Source organism: Dermacentor variabilis, chromosome 8, assembly GCF_050947875.1.
Source record: "Dermacentor variabilis isolate Ectoservices chromosome 8, ASM5094787v1, whole genome shotgun sequence".
Classification (NCBI taxonomy): Eukaryota; Metazoa; Arthropoda; class Arachnida; order Ixodida; family Ixodidae; genus Dermacentor; species Dermacentor variabilis.
In genome coordinates, this window is record NC_134575.1 from 5,546,095 (window position 1) to 5,566,585 (window position 20,491).

At 46.5% G+C, this 20,491-nt stretch overlaps 1 protein-coding gene across 1 annotated transcript in view; it reads left to right on the forward strand.

Annotated features, from left to right (window-relative positions):
- The window catches only part of LOC142589538 (dual specificity mitogen-activated protein kinase kinase 4-like), a 59,929-nt gene that overhangs the window by 30,693 nt on the left and 8,745 nt on the right, over positions 1-20,491 (forward strand). Inside the window, exons 6-11 of the mRNA XM_075700965.1 lie at positions 1,761-1,880; positions 2,111-2,162; positions 3,577-3,704; positions 7,488-7,562; positions 15,054-15,205; positions 15,557-15,602. Coding sequence (XP_075557080.1) covers positions 1,761-1,880; positions 2,111-2,162; positions 3,577-3,704; positions 7,488-7,562; positions 15,054-15,205; positions 15,557-15,602 — 573 coding nt within the window. The remainder of the gene's footprint in view (positions 1-1,760; positions 1,881-2,110; positions 2,163-3,576; positions 3,705-7,487; positions 7,563-15,053; positions 15,206-15,556; positions 15,603-20,491) is intronic.

The window sequence follows — 20,491 nt, forward strand, 5'->3', positions numbered from 1 at the left end:
GTGCACCGCTAAAGCCCCGTAAGAATTAAGGCGCCCTTATACGAAACGCAGGTGGATTGGCCTAGCTATTACTGCACTGTGTTTTGCTGGCGATCCGTGTATCGCTTCTGCCGTTTTTCTTATGCTAATTTGCAGTTGTGTGTTTTTCATCAGTAAAATGGCATCGCCGATTACTGAAACTTCTTCAAGTGTAAGGGAAACGTGGAAGGAACGAGCTCGCAGCTGTATGTAATGTACTTTGATAAATTGTATTATACTATTACACTTTATCATTAGATGGCCAGTAGCAGTGGCTATGCAGTATTTGTTTATAAAAGCAGAGTAATGCAGGCACTTAGGAATATATTTATTCACATATGCAATGCCCAAAAAACGATTAGGATATGCAGAGTTGGAAATGACTTTTTGGACATATTGTAAAGCGCAGTTAACAACGCGCGCATACACAGGCAAGTGTGAAAGTATAATTCGCTGCTGAAATGTATTTCTTATTGCACGTAACGTAATGCGGATATTTGTCAGCGAGTTAATGCGTTTCTGCCCCACTATTTACTTGCATGCTAGGTCATACTGTATTTGCTAAGTCAACGGGCTCATAATGCACTAAAATCAATAATCTCCACAAACTTCGGTCGTTAACATTCATGCGCCTGAATGAAATACTATCGCAGCTCTGCACACACACGTGTATACTTTCTCTCGCACCTTCGTATCGCTCTATGTTACTTTCCTCACATAGTCGTGCAGTTACCTACGATTCTGTCTTTCCGTCCGATTCTATGCGACCACATTTATCTTCTAGTTAGGTTTTGTTTGCCACGCGGAATGCAAAATAAATTCTTGCCGTCCGCCGTCTGATCTCGGCACTCACCCGCACAGCAACAAGGCATTTCGGTCCTTTGCATCCTAGGTCATACTGAGTTATTCAGCGGGCCCATAATGAACTAAAATAAATAATATCCACAAACTTCGGCCATCAACATTCATGTGCGCGAGTGAAATACTATCACAGCTCGACGCATGCACATGTATAATTTCTATCGCACCTTCGTATCGTTCTGTGTTTCTTGCATCGCATAATTGTGCAGTTACCGGCAGTTCAAAGTCCTTCCGTCCAATTCTGTGCAAGCATACTTTTCTTCTGGTTAGGTTCTGTTGCCGCGCGGGATGCAAAATAACTTCTTGCCATTGTACGTCCGGTTTCGGCACCCAACCGCAAAGCAACAAGGCAATTCGGCCCTCCCGGAACGAAATTATCGCAGCAATGTGCATAAGCACAACAGGCGAAACGCGCGCACTTCGCCCGGCACGCAGGAACTTTCATGGCGGCAAAGGGGTGGGCCAAGGTCACATGTCACCGATCAGCCTATCGCTGGAGTCGTCGGCTGGATCAAAGCCTTTCTGTACTTTGGAATTATTGAGGGACTTCAGTTACACTAACAAGAATAAACTTGCCCAGCAAGGTGTGGTGGTGTAGAATACAGAAATTCGAGCATAACATTTTCCACTTATAAGTTGTCGTGTTTCATTTTATAGTGTTCACGTTTGAGTCCATTTTATCAAACCCCTGGTGTGGCTAAAAGTCTGTGCAGTCTTCAGCCGAAAGATTCTTCGTAGACCACTGGGTAGCTTCAGGGCATGAAAAATTTAATCACTCGCATTGCTTCACTCAGTCTGCTAAAGCTCAGTTATCCTTTTCTATTTTCAAGTGACAGTGGTAGTCCTTAAAGTGTTCTATAAAAGTGTTCTATCCATTATAGGGTGACTGCTGGATCTGCATGGAGATAATGGACACATCACTGGATAAATTCTACAAGTTTGTTTATGAAAAGCAGCACCAACGCATACCCGAAGCTATCCTGGGAAAGATCACGGTTGCTGTAAGTGGTGTGTTTTTCCCTTGGTGCAGCTTCTTCTGCCAAGAGGAAGCTAGGGTATTGTCTTGAAATGGATGCTTTCTTTAACTCTGACTTTAACATGATTGCAGCATGCTTTTGTTTTGTTATATCCTGTACATTAGACATTCAGGGTGTGCAGCTACATGAAATTAAGGGACAGTTCGTTGTCATCCTGTTCGGTTCACTAACTCAGTACACTTCTCTTAATGCAGACTGTAAAAGCCTTGAATTACCTCAAGGATAAGTTGAACATCATCCACAGAGGTAAGTGACAGTTTTTAGAATCTCTGGCACATAACAATGAATACTACAGTCGAAACGCATTATAACAAATTATTTTTTTCCACATTTAACTTGCAGCGCACTAAATACAAAGAGTGCCGCATGTTGTGTGATCGTGTACTGCATTGCAGTGGCCCCCAATCATTATGTGAAAGCACTAGCTCGCAATCTGAAGCCAACACTGACAGCTTGTCACTTCCAGGCCTGTAACATTGCTATTCACTGCATAATTTTGAAAAGAAAAAAAGTTGCGGCTGTATGTTCATTGTAGACTTGTACACACTGCCATTAACCCTTTTGCTGTCGGACCTTTCTGGCCGTGACGCACCTCCAGTGTCGGTTTGGTTTCGGGAACGAGCATAACAGGGAATGAACATAGCAATTTATTTTTGCCTATGATTGGTATACAAATAACATAGTCAATGGAATATGCACATTTTAGTGTTCTGCAGCTGTTCTTAGTAAACATCATCATCATCATCAGCCTGACTATAACATCCGTTCAACATCCTAATCTGACGATGCGGAACTCGCCTCTTCCTCGGATGAGACGCTGTCCGAATCCGAGCTCGGCTCGTACTCTGAATCGGAAGAGCCACCGCTCCAATGAGCAAGCGAAGGTCCCGCGTGCTGAGCCATCCAATAGTAACCGCGCGCAGGGAGGATGCACTTTCAGTCGCCCGCGCAACGGAGAGAAATGGGACGTTGCATGATCAAGAAGACAGAGGGAGATGGAAAAAGGCTAAAACAAAGTTTGAGGGGCTTTACGTTTACTGCTGCAAGGCGGAAGCAAGGGTGCTGCGAGAGAGCGAAAGCAGCAATCGAGTCATGTGTCGGTCTCTTTTTGGAGAGGCAACGGTGCGTGCCCCTGAACTTGACGCGCCATAGCAGACACACCAACAGAAAAAAAAAAAATAAAAACCTTCAAACCAGCGGAGATGGCAGAACAACCCTTGAACCCATAACCACACGTGCGCGACGCATGATCCAGCGACCGCCGAGGGACCGCGCCACTCAGCAAAGAGAGAAGGTGGAGTGGCAGTCGCACCGTACTCTTTAATACAAGTACAACACAGGCTGGGGCGAAAATACGAACTTGTAGAAAGATTCAACAGATGGTGCGGCCAGTCCAGGAGCGCCAGCTTTGCGCTCAGGCGGCAAATTTTGAACGCACGATAGAGAATGTACCGGTACGTCAGTGACATTGGGGGGGGGGGGGGGGGGGGAGCGTGAAGACGTACTGGTACGTCCATGACAGCGAAAGGGTTAAATAAAAAGTTTTCTTTCAGTGGTTTTGAGGCACTTTAAAAGTTGTGTAGGTGCTTTATTGTGACCGTTTCGTTCCTTTCAAGGTCCAAGCTAATCTTGCGTCCTGTCTGTCTTAATGTCTACACAGATGTGAAGCCCAGTAACATTCTGCTGGACCGACGGGGCAACATCAAGCTTTGCGACTTTGGCATCAGCGGCCAGCTGGTGGATTCCATCGCCAAAACACGAGATGCTGGCTGCCGGCCATACATGGCAGTAAGTGGCATTGCTTTTGTAACATGCAGATGTGGCATCGCTGAGCTATTGGATGTGTTGGCACCCAGAAAATTTTTTACAGCTTAAGGAGACACTAAAGGTTAATATTAAAGATACCATTCCAGAAACCTCGAAACGCTTGTTTCATGCAAAGAAGAGACTTATTTTAAGACAAAATGCGTTCTGAAGCGTCCGCATAACTCTAGCGCAGTTCAAATCGCCCGCCCTCCGATTGAGGAGTGGTGATGTCATGGTCTCATAGTGACATTGCACTTTCGGTGAGTAAAACGACACCCGCAAACGGCGCTAAGGCTTTTCTGCACAAAATGCAAACGCACGACCTGAAACAGAGCCAAGACAGAGCCGACAGCAGCGCGGAAGCGGAACTATGGTGGCTAGCGGAAGGGGAAGCACGCGACAATAAGCTGGTTCTTTATTTTATGACGCCAATTTCGACGCTCGTTGCAATGGACGACCCTGAGAACGACACATTGGCTCGCGATGCTGGGCTCGACTTCAGCGATTTAAGCACTGATGAACGTGCCCTGCTGCTGAGAACTCGCGCTGCCGGCATCATTGCGTACTACTACGATGGTAACTGCGTGTCATGGCTGTACATATTCGCACATTTGTAGATTTTCCTTCGTGAAAACCAAATGCCACACTCACCGCCCTGTCTTCGACCTGCAGTTGTTCTTGTGCTTCGGAGAACGCAGGCAAGGCCATTAGAACAGCACTACCTATTTGCTCAAAAGTTCTTTTAAGAATAATAGCTTCATTTGTAGTGAAGGGGGGTAGGCTACCCTGGAGACCGAACTTTCTTATTTTTTAAGATATCCAGATGAAACTTTCAGGGTACGTTCACACCACTGAACTATGAGGAACTGCAAAGTTTCATGAAGATATGTTTATTAGTTCCGGAGTTATTGAGGTCTAACTAGGTGATTCATGTATATGCCTGAGGAAGAGCCTGGAGAAATGCCAGGACATCGTAGGAAGCTGAAATTCACTGTGATGATCCCTTGATAGATGTCCCAGGGGGCTAAAGAGCCCTTTTCTTTAATTTCCCCTCCAAAAATGTTTAAGACAACTTTGAATTTGATGTAGCCAGTAATGACCACATCCATCAAAATTAATTGCTTATTATAAATTAACTGCACCAGCTTTCAAAAAAAGAAGCCTGTTACCCCCTGGCAAAGTCATTCAGGAACAGAATAAAAAAAAACGGCATACAAATCTGAAGAGCGGTTCTTGAGATATCGCCTTCCCCAGCACCACTACTAGCGAAAAAATCCATTCCGAGAAAACAGGCCTTAAAGTTGAACACATGTGTTTTTTTTATTATAAAGCTCCTGCGGAGCTTCTAATTAGCTCTTGCGGCTCCAGGCACACTCAGTGTGTCGGATTTTCGACTGGCGACAGCCGAAAGCACAGTTCCGCCGCTGAAAAGCGTCTACGCAGTCGGCACTCGCTGCGGGAGATCGGAAGTTCGATGCTCGTACAAGACGCATATCGCGCTCCCGTGCACCGAACATCTGCACTGTCTTGGGCTTTGCCGGCATCGCGTGCAGCGAAGAACTAGCGAAAAAAGAAAAGCTGAACAAATAATCTAAAAGATAGCGCAAGGCGATGAGCAGCGCGCAAGCTCATGTTGAGGCGGACAGAGCAAGGGGCAACAACGACGCGAGCGCGGCATCAAAGGGAGCAGCCGCCGCCGCCGCCCGCGCAGCAGCCAATGGCAGGCGCGCTTCAGCCCGCGAGATTTGAGCAGCAGCCGCTGCCCGCGCAGCAGCCAATGGCAGGCGTGCTTTAGCCCGCGAGATTTGAATGCGCTGCTCCGGCCAATCAGCGCTCCGCATCACATCGCGGGAAAACGCCAATAGCGTCTCAACCGCGCCGACGATGCCATTTTGCAAGGCGGCAAAATAGAGACAAAGAATCCACGGTCAAAACGACACCAAGATGGCGCGGGCAGGCCGCATGGGCCGGGAATGGCGCGCCCGCGAAGTTTGACTTCATTTCGGCATTTGCGCGTGTTTTTTGGGCCGCGGTGGCCTCAAAAGTAGCGTTATTTTTGGTGCTTTACGGTTGAATTAGGTGCTGATAATTACAGAACAGGTAATTTATGAGACATACAAACCAAAAATATGGTTTTTCAAAAATCGACTTTTTCGCTGTTTTTCGGTTTTCAAGGGCCGCGTCCCCCCCTTAATTCTTTATTTAAACCATCCATATAAAATATTCATAGCTTCTGTGGATAAGTTTGTTTATATTTATATAAGGTCTTTGTGAAAAATCAAAGCTCATTGTGTTTCATTTACTTTTTGGATAAGGTCGTTGATATTCATCATTGATATTTGACTAAAATTTTCAGAGTTATGTATCTTTCAGAAAAAGCATATTCATCACAGATACTATCAATATTTCAACCCAAATAAAACCTTTTTCTTCTAATACTTTCTCTCTGACATTTAAGAATAAAGGAATTTCTTGGCGCAGAGTCGAGCGAAAACGAAACCTTTCGACCACCCATACTACTGAAGGGTAAAGTCAAAATGTTATTTTTTCTTAGAATCTAACAGAAGTAGACAAGTAGCACTTTCTTCCATCTTATAACCTAATGAAATGATCTTTTTAATACAACTAGTTGAGTACTAGTGACATAAATTATAATGAGGAGTGCCTTTGTCGTCGGGCTAGTACCGTAACGTCGCTGGGGGGTCTCAAGTCGTGTCATGCATTTACCTCAAATTCTCGGTTACCAAAGCTCTGTTCGCGATTATATTGGCGCCTTAGACGTTCTAGAGCATTGTTTTATCACTTTAACTTGACTTCATAGTAAACTTTAGTGTCCCTTTAAGCTGTTATGGGCACATTCCAATAGCTGTTTCGGTTGGCAATCGTTCACGTGAAAATGACGCAAAGGGACTTCATCGCAAGGATCCTCTAGTGCTTGCTGCCAAAAATGTAGCCCCTGTGGAGCCGCTCCTCCAGCTTGCACTGTGACTGTGCTGCGTGTGCAGCGCATGCCTGTGACTTTTTTGGGGGAAGCAGAAGAGCTATACAAATGCAGATGGCGAATATATTGTAGCTTAATTAAATAGGTGAAGGGTTGTGATGGAAGGCTTTGAGGATGTTGGGCCCCTTTATGCCGGAAGCACTTCCATGCTGTAATAGTGCCTGCCATTGTTGGTTTAGTGAGAATTGGTGGCAGATTTGCTATTGAATGAGCTTGCATTTTAATCATGTGTTTTTAAAACACACTGTAAAGACCTCTAATATCAGATTTCTTTAAACTTTACAACTTTCGCTACCCACAATCATTGCTTAGTGGCTATGGTGTTGGGCTGCTAAGCACGAGGTCGTGGGATCGAATCCTGGCCACAGCAGCCGAATTTCAATGGGGGCAGAATGCGAAAACACCCATGTACTTTGATTTAGGGGCACGTTAAATGACCCCAGGGGGTCCAAATTTTCGGAGACCCCACTACAGCGTGCCTCGTAACAAGATCGTGGTTTTGACACGTAAAACCCCATAATTTAATTCTTTTAAACAGATTTTGCTATTTATAAGTTTTGCAACATTTGAAGCGTGGAAGTTTTCAAGCAAAGGATAAATAAAATGCCATAGCAGTAAACTAGCTGCACTATTTAGCAACCGTAAATGCCTGTCTCACTGTGTATTTGTACTTCAAAGTTATAAGGTTTGAAAGTATAATGCAAGAAAGACAGGCAGGAGTGCATTTTTCAATTAATTTCTAGCACCATTGACTCTATTTGCAGCCTGAACGTATAGATCCTTCCAGTGCCATTGGCTACGACGTCCGGTCTGATGTATGGAGCCTAGGAATAACCTTGGTGAGTTTTTTTTTTTTTTTTGACCTACCCCTTTTTTTATAATGTTTTGCACAGTTAAAATACAGTGTCATTACTCCCAATATTACAATAGGTGATTTATTTATTTGTTTAGTTCATGGAGGGTTTCAGCCTTTCTCTTCCTAATACATTGGGACAGTTGCTATGGAGAAAAAAAGAACTAGAGTAAAATGAAAAGTGTTGTTACTAAATGCAACCGCTACAAGCCCAGGTAATAGAGTGACTGCACCAGAAAGGCAGTAGTCCTCTGTTGAATCGTATTTAAACAAAGCTGCCACCACATGAACACGGCGCCAAACCGCAACCATAGAGAAAGAATCTTAACAAGAGCGGACACTTCCATAGACCCCAGCGGCCAGATTGGCTGTAGCGCACCAAGCGGATGGGATTAGCACCTGAACCACACGACCGGTTTCAGTTTTGGGCACACATGTTTCAAATGCTATAGCTGGTCCACATTACATAGGCTGTGCTGATTGGCGTGGCATTTGCTTTTGGTTCTACTGCTCAACCGCACACTGTCTTGGTGAGGAATCTATTTTTTAAAATTATTATTATTATTATTATTATTATTTAGCAAAATAAATATGACTGAGTGATCTTTACAAGCCTCCATTGAATCTGTGCAACGTGCAAATTCTAGAGTGTAAGATACCTTCTGAAATTAGGAAATGTCTATTTTGCTCAATAAATTCTCATTCTGGGCATTTGGTGCGTTCACCCAATGTTGTGGCACCAGGTAAGCAGCATTAGTTCCCTTACGAAGCTCCACCGGACGGCATCAGCTGAAAAAAAGTAAATTACAAGCATGTGTCATTTTGGTATTTAGACCTTAATAGGAAAAGTGCATGTAGAGGCGAAACAAGTGAAAGTGGTGAATGGGTGACATTACAAATAAAAGAAATTCGCGTTTACAAACATGTTATAGAAAATACCCCAACTCATACCAAATAATACCAGTCATAAGATATTACGAAAACATCAGATTCCCAAGCATTCCTCCATTCCCGGGCATTATTTCCCACTCTTTAAAGGGCCCCTAAAACGGTTCGGACAAATTTTGCAGACGCGTAGGGTACAGCTAAAGTTAATAATTCGCAGCACAATTTGTGTGAAGTGTCTCATATTAAGAGAGCTACGGACGATTACAAGTTACCCTCCTCCATAGTCATGCATTTTCTCCTCAACTCGTTCGCCGAGTGATCGGGGCTAAGCTCTGCCTTCACTGGCTCTGCATCATGATGGCACATCATGTCGTCGACTTCCGGTTCTCTAGAGCGAGCGTGCGACGCCTCTCCAAACTCTCCGCCAGCTGCTTGGCAGTCGACCCCAAGCAAGAGCTGTCGAAGCAGCGTGCGTTGCGAGCATTCTGTCGCAGCACCGAACATGTCTGGTATTCCGGTAACCACAGGCGAGCTGGGCATTTCGACAGATGGCTGGAGACATAAACTCAAGCTGATGAAGGAAATTTATCATAGACATATGTGAGCGACCTAATCGGCCTACACACACGGTCCAGCCACCTGTTGGCGCAGAGCTTAAGCGCTAATATTGCTCTAACCAAGTGTAAAACATTTCAAACATTTACAAAAGCAAAGTGTTAACAATTACACTCCTGCGAAAAATTAACACCAGCAGCAAAGAATACATTTCGTTACTGCTACTGTGTGTGATAGAGCTCTGTGCCACTAGGTGGCTGCACTGTGCAGACCATTCACATTTGCGCTTCTGCTCATCCCGTGAAATGGCACGGTCAAATGGCCAGGTCCTGTCCCCTCGCACTTGCGTTTACCCGAATACTGGACTCGTGAAACGCTATTGCGGTAGTAATCCTCCGGTGTAAAGTGACGGCCTCAAACATGCAAATCCTGGCACCGATCAGATAGCGGCAGTCCGATGCGCTGCAGCCAGTCCGCATGTCTGCTGCCTTGCAGAGGGACACGATGTCGCAGCTTGACATATTGCCAGTCGCTACGTTTGCAGCCCACAACGCAACAAAGTCGAATCATGGTGCTTGCAAAAAGACTGAGACCCACTCTGACCGCAGAGCTCTCGTCAAAATGGAGCACGTTGTAACACAAGCAGACGACGCTTGCTGTGTGCTGAAAGTGTTTAAGTGTAGTGAGAAATCGTTCTTGTGCATTCTCTTTCTGTTATTTTCTTTTTATAGAAAAAAATTGGAATATTTGGAATAACTATTACGAACAGCATTTGTTCACCGTAAGGTTGGAAAAATTATTGATGACGCGCCCTGGGCAGCCAATCGGATAGCTGACCGTAATAACATCATTGGGGCAAATGACGTCAAATGGGCAGAGGTGGCTTAAAATTCAGCCGAGCGATGTGCTGCCATGGGCAGCAATGTACATTTTTAAAACCTTATAATAAATTGCACGCTTTACGCGGAGCACTTACATGCGTCAATTAATGATCAGAAGGACCTACTCTAACGACTCTGTTCGTTTGTACAAAATCGTCAAAAGTCGTTCCAGGGTCCCTTTAAATGTACAAATACATAGACAACTGCCCGTTTTCTATACAACTTGGCCTCAGCCAATGCGATGGTGCGCCATGTATATGAAGGTGGCCACAACAAAGGCTCCCAGCCAGACGCTCGCAGAATGTCTTCTACTCGCACTCACGACAAATGCATGAGTGCAAAACCTGTTTTCAGTCGTTCTGAAGATGGAATTTTCTAGTTACAAGTTCCCAGTTTTTGGGCTCCTTGGCGTTAAATTTTGCGCATTCTGCCGTCGCAAGCAACACACTCCAGTGTTATCACTTTTGGCAATCGCTCGTCGCATTTTCAACAAGCATGAGTGCTGAAAGAAGGTATGTGTTGTTGAGGGGGTATAAAAATGGTCACAAGCTTGTCCCAGTAAGATTCGATACACGTGAAACTAACTGTGTCACCACACCATGACCAAGCTGCTTTTGGCTTACTGCGTCACAATGCGAGGTGCCCCAAAAAGTAAATACCCCATAAAGTAACAAAATTATTCATAATAAGGTGGGGTTTAGAGAAAGCACCATAAACCTGTCCCAGTAATATTCGGTATGCGTGAAACTATAACTGTATCGCCACGCCATGGCCAAGCTGCTTTTCACTTACTGCGTCACAACGCGCGGTGCGGTCACCGTGCTTCATAAGTACCCCAAAAAGTAAGGAAACTAGTTAGAATAATGCGAGGGAGGGGGGAGGGTTCAGACAAAGCGCAAGAAGCATGTCCCAGAAAGATTCAATACACGCCAAACTAACTGCCACAATGGCTGAGCTGTTTTTCGCCAACTGCGTCACAACGTTCGGTGCTGTGCCGTATAAGTCTAAATTGCTTGAAATTCAGCACAGATGACTTTCAAGCAAAATTTCTCCCATCCAGTAGCGTAGTGGCGCCATGTCAAAGTGCAGAAGAAACGCAGAATACGCCAGGAGCCCAAAAAGCCAAGCTGCATCCAAAAGGGTCGCCGAACAGGCGGCGCTCAAATGTGCAGCTGGCCTCGCTTGCATTGGTCACATTTAATGCATGACGCATGCATTTGGCCCGTCTGGCATGTCATTGTCTTGTCGCTAGGCAACAGAAGATAAGTAGGTCGCAAAGTGTAACTTCTTTTACATGCAGAACTTTTTAATTTTAGCGGGAAAGAATAAAAAAACATATGACACTGTAAGTTCATTTGTTATTCTTTTTTTCTGATGCTTGCATCAGCTAATGGGTGGGGCAAACACCAAACGTGACGTGTTTCCTGTTGCCACTTTTCACCGAGTGTCCCTCCTTGTTGAATTTCTTTCGCTATGCCGCAGCTTTGGTCACTGCCTCCCAACAAAGTGGCCTGTATTGCGTCTCGTACTAAACAGGCAACGCTGTGGAAGCTAAGCAAATAGTGTAGTCTTAGAAAGTCTCACTGCATGTATTTCGCAGTGCAGTTGTTGCGACACTTTCTACAGACTAAGTACATCATATATTGCAACTACAATTTGTGGATGTAAGGTTGCAAAGGTTGTAAGGATGCAAAGTCGCATATTTATGCACCTTTGTCCTTCCAGCATGCGACATACCAAGTTTTAGTCCCGAGCACAAGCAGTGGTCACTGGTGGCAGAAACGTATCGCTCCACTCTTTCGGTGGTGAATAGGTTCGAATCTGCGACACCTTCCATGTAATGATTTACATAATTAGTTTCATCATTAATTATTCTTACATGAAATTATGTGACACGCTATTTTTGGTTATGAGTGGGAGCAGTCTTCCTGGCCTTGCTTGCTATGTGTGAAACCGAGTGTAGTGGCCTCAGGAGGTATGGCTGTGACATAAATTTGCAGAACGCTGTTGGAGCAATAAGCCGTCAAGCCACTCCAGTATACCTTGACCTGTAGAACTCATTGGCAATTAAGTGTGTGATCACACACACTGGCTACACTGACGGCTGTAGTTGCAAAGTTCGGGTTTGTGTGCGGCTCCTTCAGTGTCTGAAAAAAAGTGGTCAGCGTACTGTGTTGAGCAAGGGTAGCTTGAAGTGGTACACTCTGGGCACACTTGTGCATTTTGGCCAGTGGCTTGGTTGGACATTGGCTTGGTTGGCCAGCAAGCCAACACACTGAACTTGGTAATCACATGGTTCCACATTGGCAATGATGTAGAGGTTGTGTGCATAATTTGTTGATCCTGCATAATTTAGAAGCGTACGGTGAGGGGCTAGTTGGTATGACATTATGAGAACAAAGAAAAACTGCGCAATAAAGAACAAGACAGAGAAAGAACCACACGACACAAGCGCAGGCTAACAACTGGTTTAATGCTCCAACGCCACTTTCCTACCAACAACAGAACGCATGCACACCAACCGCAAAGACCAATGCCGCTATCATGTAGTCAAGCCTAGGAACGCCAACTCCTTTGCAGTACAAGCGTGAAGTAATCGAAGCTTTAGAAATCGCGAGATTAGGGCCGGATAAATGTGTTAGTGAGTCTTCCATACATTTGTACCGCAAGGAGTTGGCGTTTCTAGGCTTGACTACATGATAGCGGCATTGGTCTTTGCGGTTGGTGCGTATGCGTTCTGTTGGTAGGAAAGTGGCGTTGGAGCATTAAACCAGTTGTTAGTCTGCGCCTGTGTCGTGTGGTTCTTTCTCTGTCTTGTTCTTTTTTGCACAGTTTTTCTTTGTTCTCATAACTGCATAATTTGTTGAACACGGAAACTTTCCAGCAGGCATCACACTTGCTTGTCCTTTTCATTTTTTTTTTTTTTTTCCGGCAACCATACAGTTGAAGCCACTTATAACAAAATTCAAGTGCCCCGAAAACTCCATTGTTATAACCGGATTGCTTGAAAAAATCAAAATAGAGAGATGGCAGAGTTGATGTGAGAAAACTATATAGACAGGGAAGCCAGTGTCCCTCCCCGCCACCCTACTCCACCTGGCTGCTGATTCTGCTCGCTTGTTTAACTGCTTCCTGGGTGCTCCGATTGCGTGTAACGAGCCGCGGCTGTCGGCGGTAGGCAGTGCTATAACGACTGCAAGGAGTTGTCCAGGTGGCAAGCGATATGCGAGCACCACTGAGGCATCCCTTAGGTGGCCCCAAAAGGGGCCTTTCAAGTTTTGCGAGAAGGCTGCCGCCGCAGCCTGACAGCTTGAGAAATCCAGAAGAAACACCGAGGAGAGATCGTCACAAGCATCTCACCACGTACTTGTCACTGGCTTGCACGAGCAAAGCCTATGTCAGTCAGCCATGCAAGCATTATGCGAAGCTTGCCGACATCCTTCTCCAAGGCATCCAAGCGATCCACATAGTGCAGCGGAAGGTTCCTTGCGAAAACGAAGCCGCGGAGGGACTGAATCATGCCGGGCCTCCTGTGAGGACAACGTTGAGGCAGCCTGCCCTACCACGTCATCGCTGCCGTCGTCGCCGTCGCTATCTGATACAAGCACGTTCGCGAAGATCGCCTCATCAGTTAGAAGCACTTAGTTTCCAAATCTATAGCTGTGCGCTTTCTTTTCACCAGCAGCATTGTGCATTGCCGATGGTTAGCGGGCAGATCAGCCATCTTCTTTTCGGCGGCGAGTCACACCAACTGTTGGGCAAATGAGGCTGACAAACTGCGTGGCCAGGAACGATTTCGACACAACCAACAAAGACGAACGCAAGTAATTAAGCTGTTTGCAGAGCTGCGCTAAATTAGGAGACAGCGAGCAACATGCAAGCAACCTGCAAGCAGCGCAGTTGATGCGGTGCATTCGTGTTTCGGATGGTGGGGCGGCTTAGAACTATGGGCACAGCCCGTTCGCATTCGGAGGGGTGGAAGGGCAACAGGAAAGAGGCACGTGGAGATTGGTGGAAAATGAGCGCACGGTGGCTGTTGGAGCAGCAGCCCATTGTGCAGCGGCTCGAATTTCTAGTTTTCTTTTTTTCTTTTCAAGGATTTTGCATTTCACTACCTTTCGACTCTGATAACCAGCAGCCAGACTTCATCATTGTAACCGATAATGCGGCATCAGGATTGTAGTAAGCGAATTATTTCACCATGGAAAACATACAAAAGTCGACGGTGCAGCAGCTTCTCATTGTTATAATCGATATATTGTTGAAACCGGTATCGTTATGAGTGGGTTCGACTGTATTACTTTTCATTTTTTGCCAATATCAGTGCGGGCAAATATCAAATCAACAAACATATTTTTATCCAATGGGATGTCGTCATAACGATTTTCCTGAATTCATTCAGATAGAGTGGAGTCTCATTGCTTTGTTCTTCACGGGAGTCGGCAAATAAAATGTATCATCCGGAAACCATATTGTCCACAGCAAGCTCCAAAATTTATGAAAATGGGTGTACTCGGTGACAAACTCAATAGCAAATGTTTGCGCAGCATTGAGGGATACTGCTCCACATAACACATTATGCGAAGCAGCATCATTCGACGACACATGAACCCCCGGGCCACTGCATTTTTATTCAGCAGCTTTGAAATAGCTCGTCAGTTTGCACTGAACTTACTTCTTTTCAATGTCCATAAAAAAGTTCTAGAAGTTAAAAAAAAGGGGGAAGCCGCTGTATCCTCTTTTAACTAGGCAGCAGCGTTCAACCGCCTGCAGTGCGACGCGTGCATCTTTCCTCCAATGTGGCTGGTGCATTGGGTTCATGGGCCGTTGGAATGTTATTTAAGCTAGTACACTGGCATATAAACCTATGAGCTTTAGAAATACCAGTTAAAGACTACGATTGCAATAGTAACTGTGTGAAAATACATTACTTCTATGAGATGTAGGCCAGGAAAAGGCGAAAAAACTTATTATGCCAAAAAACATATTATGCAAAATCATATAAGTGAGCTTTCACTGTACCTCCCTCTCGCATTAACACATCAAGCCATGATTGATTCAAAGCGTGAATGGACAAGCACAATTGGCTCATGTTCTAGCGCGCAACTGCCATCTTCACTGAATTTTCCACCCTCCTCTGTGCTGGTGTGCAGATTGAGGTGGCCACGGGGCGGTTCCCGTACCCAAAGTGGAACAGCGTCTTCGAGCAGCTGACCCAAGTTGTGCAGGGGGACCCGCCGCAGCTTAGCCCTAACGAGAACGGAAACTGCTTCACCGCCGAGTTCGTCGACTTTGTCAACACCTGGTAGGTCCTTCTTCTCTCAAACTTGCACAATGCTGCTGCCAGAAATAGTTGCTTTTCGGCCTCTTTGGTGGTATAAACATTTAGTCAAAATCTGGGTACCATGATAGAATGTTTCATTGGGGTGAGGGTCGTTGAAATATCAAAAATTGTTCGTCTCAGAGGAAGCTCTAGCACAGGACCAGTTTCACTGTCTGTGTTCAAGTGCATGTGAAATTTCATAAATGCTGTGATTGAACCACTCCTCCAATACAGAAAACAATGTTTTCCAAACTCTGCAATGTCTGGCACTGTCTTGCTCACATTCAAACACTGGTGCTTCAGTCAGAGCAACTGCCTCTGTTGTCGTTGCAGTCTCACCAAGACCGCCCATACACGCCCCAAGTACAAGCAGCTTCTGGTGAGTCCTAACACCTATTTAGCCTGGCATGTGATTGCATGTGTACTCCCACCAGGGTGTCTCCCAACGAGGAAAACTGGGAGTTCTCGGGGAACTTGTGCTTCTGTCAGGGAAATTAGCTGTAATTTTATTGAAAGTGAACGAAAGTTGCGGTGATGCCGGCTCGAGCAACAGAGAGATTCGAACGAATCGTCTTGGATGCCGTGTCGTCAGCTGGAAGAGTTAGGAGTGTACAGTCAATGACCGACTTTCCGGACGCCTGATGATTCGGACGGCTTCGCGGCACCACCACATACCACGAGTCAATGCACAAAATAGTCTGACATTTCGGACGGAAGAACCCTTCACCGTTCAATTTTCCAGACTTTTTGCTCTCCACAGGTCCGAAACGGCATTAATCAATGCCACCACCACTGCCATTTTGATAACCTCAGTCGCACATCCGTTGGCAGCCGTAGCCACCACTGCGGCAACTCTAGGCCTAGCTGCTTCGACGTTCGCTGTTAAGCATCTTACCGTTTTGTGCAATGTTTTTCATTGAAAGACTTTCCCACTGTCGGCAATGGCACCGACTCCACCTTTGTAATCTTCACAAATGGCTTCGAAGCTCGGAAAGCATGGTGCATTGCATGATGCCAGTTCCCGAAAGTCAGCTTCACCTCGGTACAGAAGTATTACGCTGTGAAGCATAACAAGCATGGGAAGGGGCAATTGTCACGGGACAGAGTATGCATTCCTTAATTATACATGCGTGCACCAGCCATCTCCTGTCACAGTACGAGCACTGATATGCCTAATAAGAATACTGGCAGGCCTTTTCAGATGTGCCTGTGGCGATTTGAGCCCTAAGGGCACTAAAGACGCATTCATTTTTTTCGAACTGCCCGATTTTTCTGACGTTCTCGCGGCCCCGAGGTAGTCCAAAAAATCGGTCGTTGACTGTACAACTGACAAAGAAAATGCTTCTAATGGTCCGTATGGCAAAAGCATGGTAGAAGGAGGACGAGAATAGAAAGGACCTACACATTGAGGAATGAACAGGAAAGGAAGTGTAGCACCGCTTCTTTGAAGAAGCTTGAGCTCAAAAAAACAAAGTGTTCGCTGACGCCGAGATGCAAGTGTCTCTCATCCAAACCAAAATTAACTATTTAAAGCAGTGAAATGCAACATCGAGGCGTCTTGCACATTTTTAGAGTATGTCAGGACAGCTGAGGTTGACTTACCAGCCGTTGAGAGAGAATCTCACTTGTGACAGAGTTCGGGCCTCATACCAGTGAGCTTGCTATCAGTCGATAAAAATGGCTCGTATTTGAAAATATTTCCTTCTGTATGCATCTCCTTTTTTTATTCACATTTGAGAATGTTCGACTCGATTTGCAATGGGTTTTACCTTTTTTTTTTCCAAAATATCTTATTTACTGTGCATTTTGCTAACCCTTCCCCTTTTTTTCTTTTTGAATAAATAAACACTACTCCTTACTATTCAAACTGGATGAAGTCATTTTTTATTCTTTAACATGCTTACTACAAAGTGGCAGCGTCTGGCGACATGGTGTCAGCCTATCATGACATAAACAAAGTTCTATGTTACTCAGGGAATTGTGTAAAGGCACTGGAGGAAAACCAGGAAAACTGGGAGGATTTGGAAATGTCAACTTGGTAGACATCCTGCACATCAAAAGTTAAAAAATAATAAGTTACTTAATGAGGGTGAGGATCTTGCACATATCTGCTTTCTGATGATGCTACTAGTCTTTCCATGAAGGTGCATCTGAAGCTGAAATTTGCCCTCTATTTCTACATTGTGTATTACCATGATGCCTGTACCAGTGCTCCACACAACTCGTCGGTCTCCGAAATGGGCGGGTCATGATCCGCCCGGGTTCATAAACGAAAGGGGGCTCGAGGCACCCTCCATCATAGAGACGCTTCGCAGCCTGGTGGTGGCGAACGATGACGGACTCCGAGCAGCTGTGCTCGTCGGTGTTTATTTGGTGTGGTGACTAATTTTGCCCACCGAGCCTGGCGGGCCAACGAAGATTGTGCTCGAGAGGGCGTCACACGCTCGTCACACTCCTTTGCCCAGTTTGTTCAAGTCAAACAAAATACGTCCAGGCTCAATGTACAAAATAATATAACAAGTTCACGCCTGGTCGAGGCTCTGCCATCATCCCAGCTGTGTCGACGGTGCCTGTTACCCAGGCGAGTAACGGTCTGGCGGCCTTCGCGGTCGAGTACTCCGCCTGAGCATGAAGTGTGTACAGGTTGGGTGTGGCAACACTGGGTGCTGCCTGAGTCAGCCTCGCTCCATCCGGAGGGTCCGCATTGGCTGGCCTTGAGAGTGGCGCCGGACTTGACACCGGCCCAACAGGCCCCACCTAACTGGCAACGCCTGCCGCCTCCGAGATGGGCAGTGCTTCGCTAGCAGCGACTAGTGTTGTCGTTAGTCCCCCTACAGGCTGGACTTCTGAAGTGGCAGTCAAGGGTGCAAGCCAGGTCCCGAGGTGAGGCCTAACATGGTCGGTGTGCTGGTGCCACGTGGTCCCGTCCGGCATGCGAATGAGCAGCGATGAGGCGCTGGCAGGAGACATCACCTGTCTGACAGACCAAGATGAGCCAAGATGGAATTCCTGGCGACAACTGGAGCTCCCGACTCCGGCAAAGGCCCGGGACGGCACTCTAAGTCAGCAGCCAGCTTCTGCTTCAGCTGCTTCAGGAGCACTGTGAAACGGAGGTCTGGATGCAAGACGTCCAAGGGTGTCTTGACTATCCCACCCAGCAGGAGCTCACAGGGTGCACTGCCAGTGACATCGCGGGTCGTACCCAGGCAACCTGCGTCCGGAAATCCCCAGCCTGGCTCTTCTCGAGCATGTCCTTGATGGTCTGCACCACCCGCTCAGCTGCACCAATTGAAGCAGAGTAATACGCAGGACCATAATCTGGCGGATTCCGTTTTCCGTCGGCCAGGCCAGGTGCTCTGTGCTGGCGAAAGCGGAACCATTGTCGGATGCGATGACATCCGCCAGCCCCTGGGCGGCAAAGTCCTTTCGCAGTGCCGCAATGGTCACACCTGCTGATAAAGTGGTGACAGGTAGAACATCCACCCACTTCGAAAAGGCGTCCGCTGCCACCATGAAGTAATGGCCCTTGAAGGGCCCCCCAAAATCCACATGCAGGCAAGACCAGGGTCTCCGTGAGAACGGCCAAGGGGTGGTTTACACATGACGTAAGGCCCACTGGTGCTCCTGGCAGACTTCGCAGCTCTGCACCATGCGAGCAATGTCCTGGTCCAGGCCATGCCACCAAACATGGGACTGGGCCACCATCTTTGTGTTTTCTACGCTCGGATGACCTGCATGCAGCAACTTAGGACCCTGGACTGAAGACCTTGTGGGATCACCACCCTGCTGCAGGCTCAGCTCGGCGGCCTTGTGGCTATAAGCCTGTGGAACCAACTCCTTCCCTCAGGATACCGTTTTGACCACCAGGGACTGGACTGGGTCCCGGCTGGTTGCCTACAAACTGCAGATCTGGAGTGGACCTCTGGGTACACGTGCTCCAGCATGAACACTTCAGCAGGCACCTCTGGCAGGGGCATGCTGCTCAGGCTATCAGCAGGTCCCAGGTCCTTTCCAGGAAAATGTCCCGCTGTTTCGCCTCGGATGCATCGTTTGCCTGGATTAACATATGGGCTTGCTCCTCGTAGACTGGCCAGGTGGACTCATCTTCATACCTGCCAACCCTCCCGATTCGCCCAGGAGACTCCTGATTTGTTACTGAACTTTTCGTCTGTACGATCACTGTCTTATATCTCCCGAAAAGTACTCTCTGCTTGCGCAATAATAGTTTTTGCAAAACAGGCACCACAGAATCTACAGCCACATAGTAATCGTCAGCATCACCACACTAGCACCATCAGTATCATTGACTAAGCAGCCGACTACGGTGCCTAGTAAGCCGACCAAAGCCAGAGCCAATGTAGCTCTTGCATTTCATGCTTGACTTCCTCCATGTTGCATCTTGTTGCTGTTGCTTGTGCGTATGATTAGTGTTGGCTAGGCCGTCTGTGTGCAGTGCACCGTGTAAAGTTAGAATTATCGTGTGCTTGATGCCATGGTGCTATTAAAGCCCAAGAAAAGGTATTTGCAGAAGTTCTTGCGATCTTACACTTCTGAATTTCCATACTTTCTGACATCAAGAAAAGGAGAATATTTTGCATATTGTACAACTTGTGGATGCGATATCAGCGTGTCTCACGGTGTCAACGGCGACTTGAAACTGCAAGTTTCCACTGCATAGCATCAAGGCTATGTTCGCACCGCTTAGCAGCAAGGCAACATAGTGAAGTTTCTCCGGAACAAGTGCGACGACAGTGTCATACGTGTGGAGTGCCTGTTTACGGGATTCATCATCGAACACAACCTACCCTTTAGTGTCAGCGACTACGTTGGGCCTCTTCTACGGAAAATGTTTCCGAAATGCGACGAGGCGAAGCGCTATACGCAACTCTCAAACGCAACTCTGAAGAATGTGGAGGTGGTCAACCTGAAATTTATTTCACAGACATCGCTCTCGAGTCATCGTTTCTTTATTCAGCTTTTCCCTCAGCTGCTGCACCGAGATTCCAATGAATCTGCTGAAGACTCTTTAGACACTCTCGAAGCTGAGTTTGCCACACAACAGGCGTACAGTCTTCCAGAGGACATTCTGAATGAAGAAAGGTGGGACGTGGTCTCTGGTTGGAAAAATGAAAAACACTGATGGAAAACATGTTTCACCGAGTTGCCAAGGTGATGCTGGATTTACTCGTGATACCGCATAGCAGCGCAGAGTGTGAGAGGATCTTTAGCACGGCGTGAAAAACTAGGAATGAGTTCCGCTCATCAATG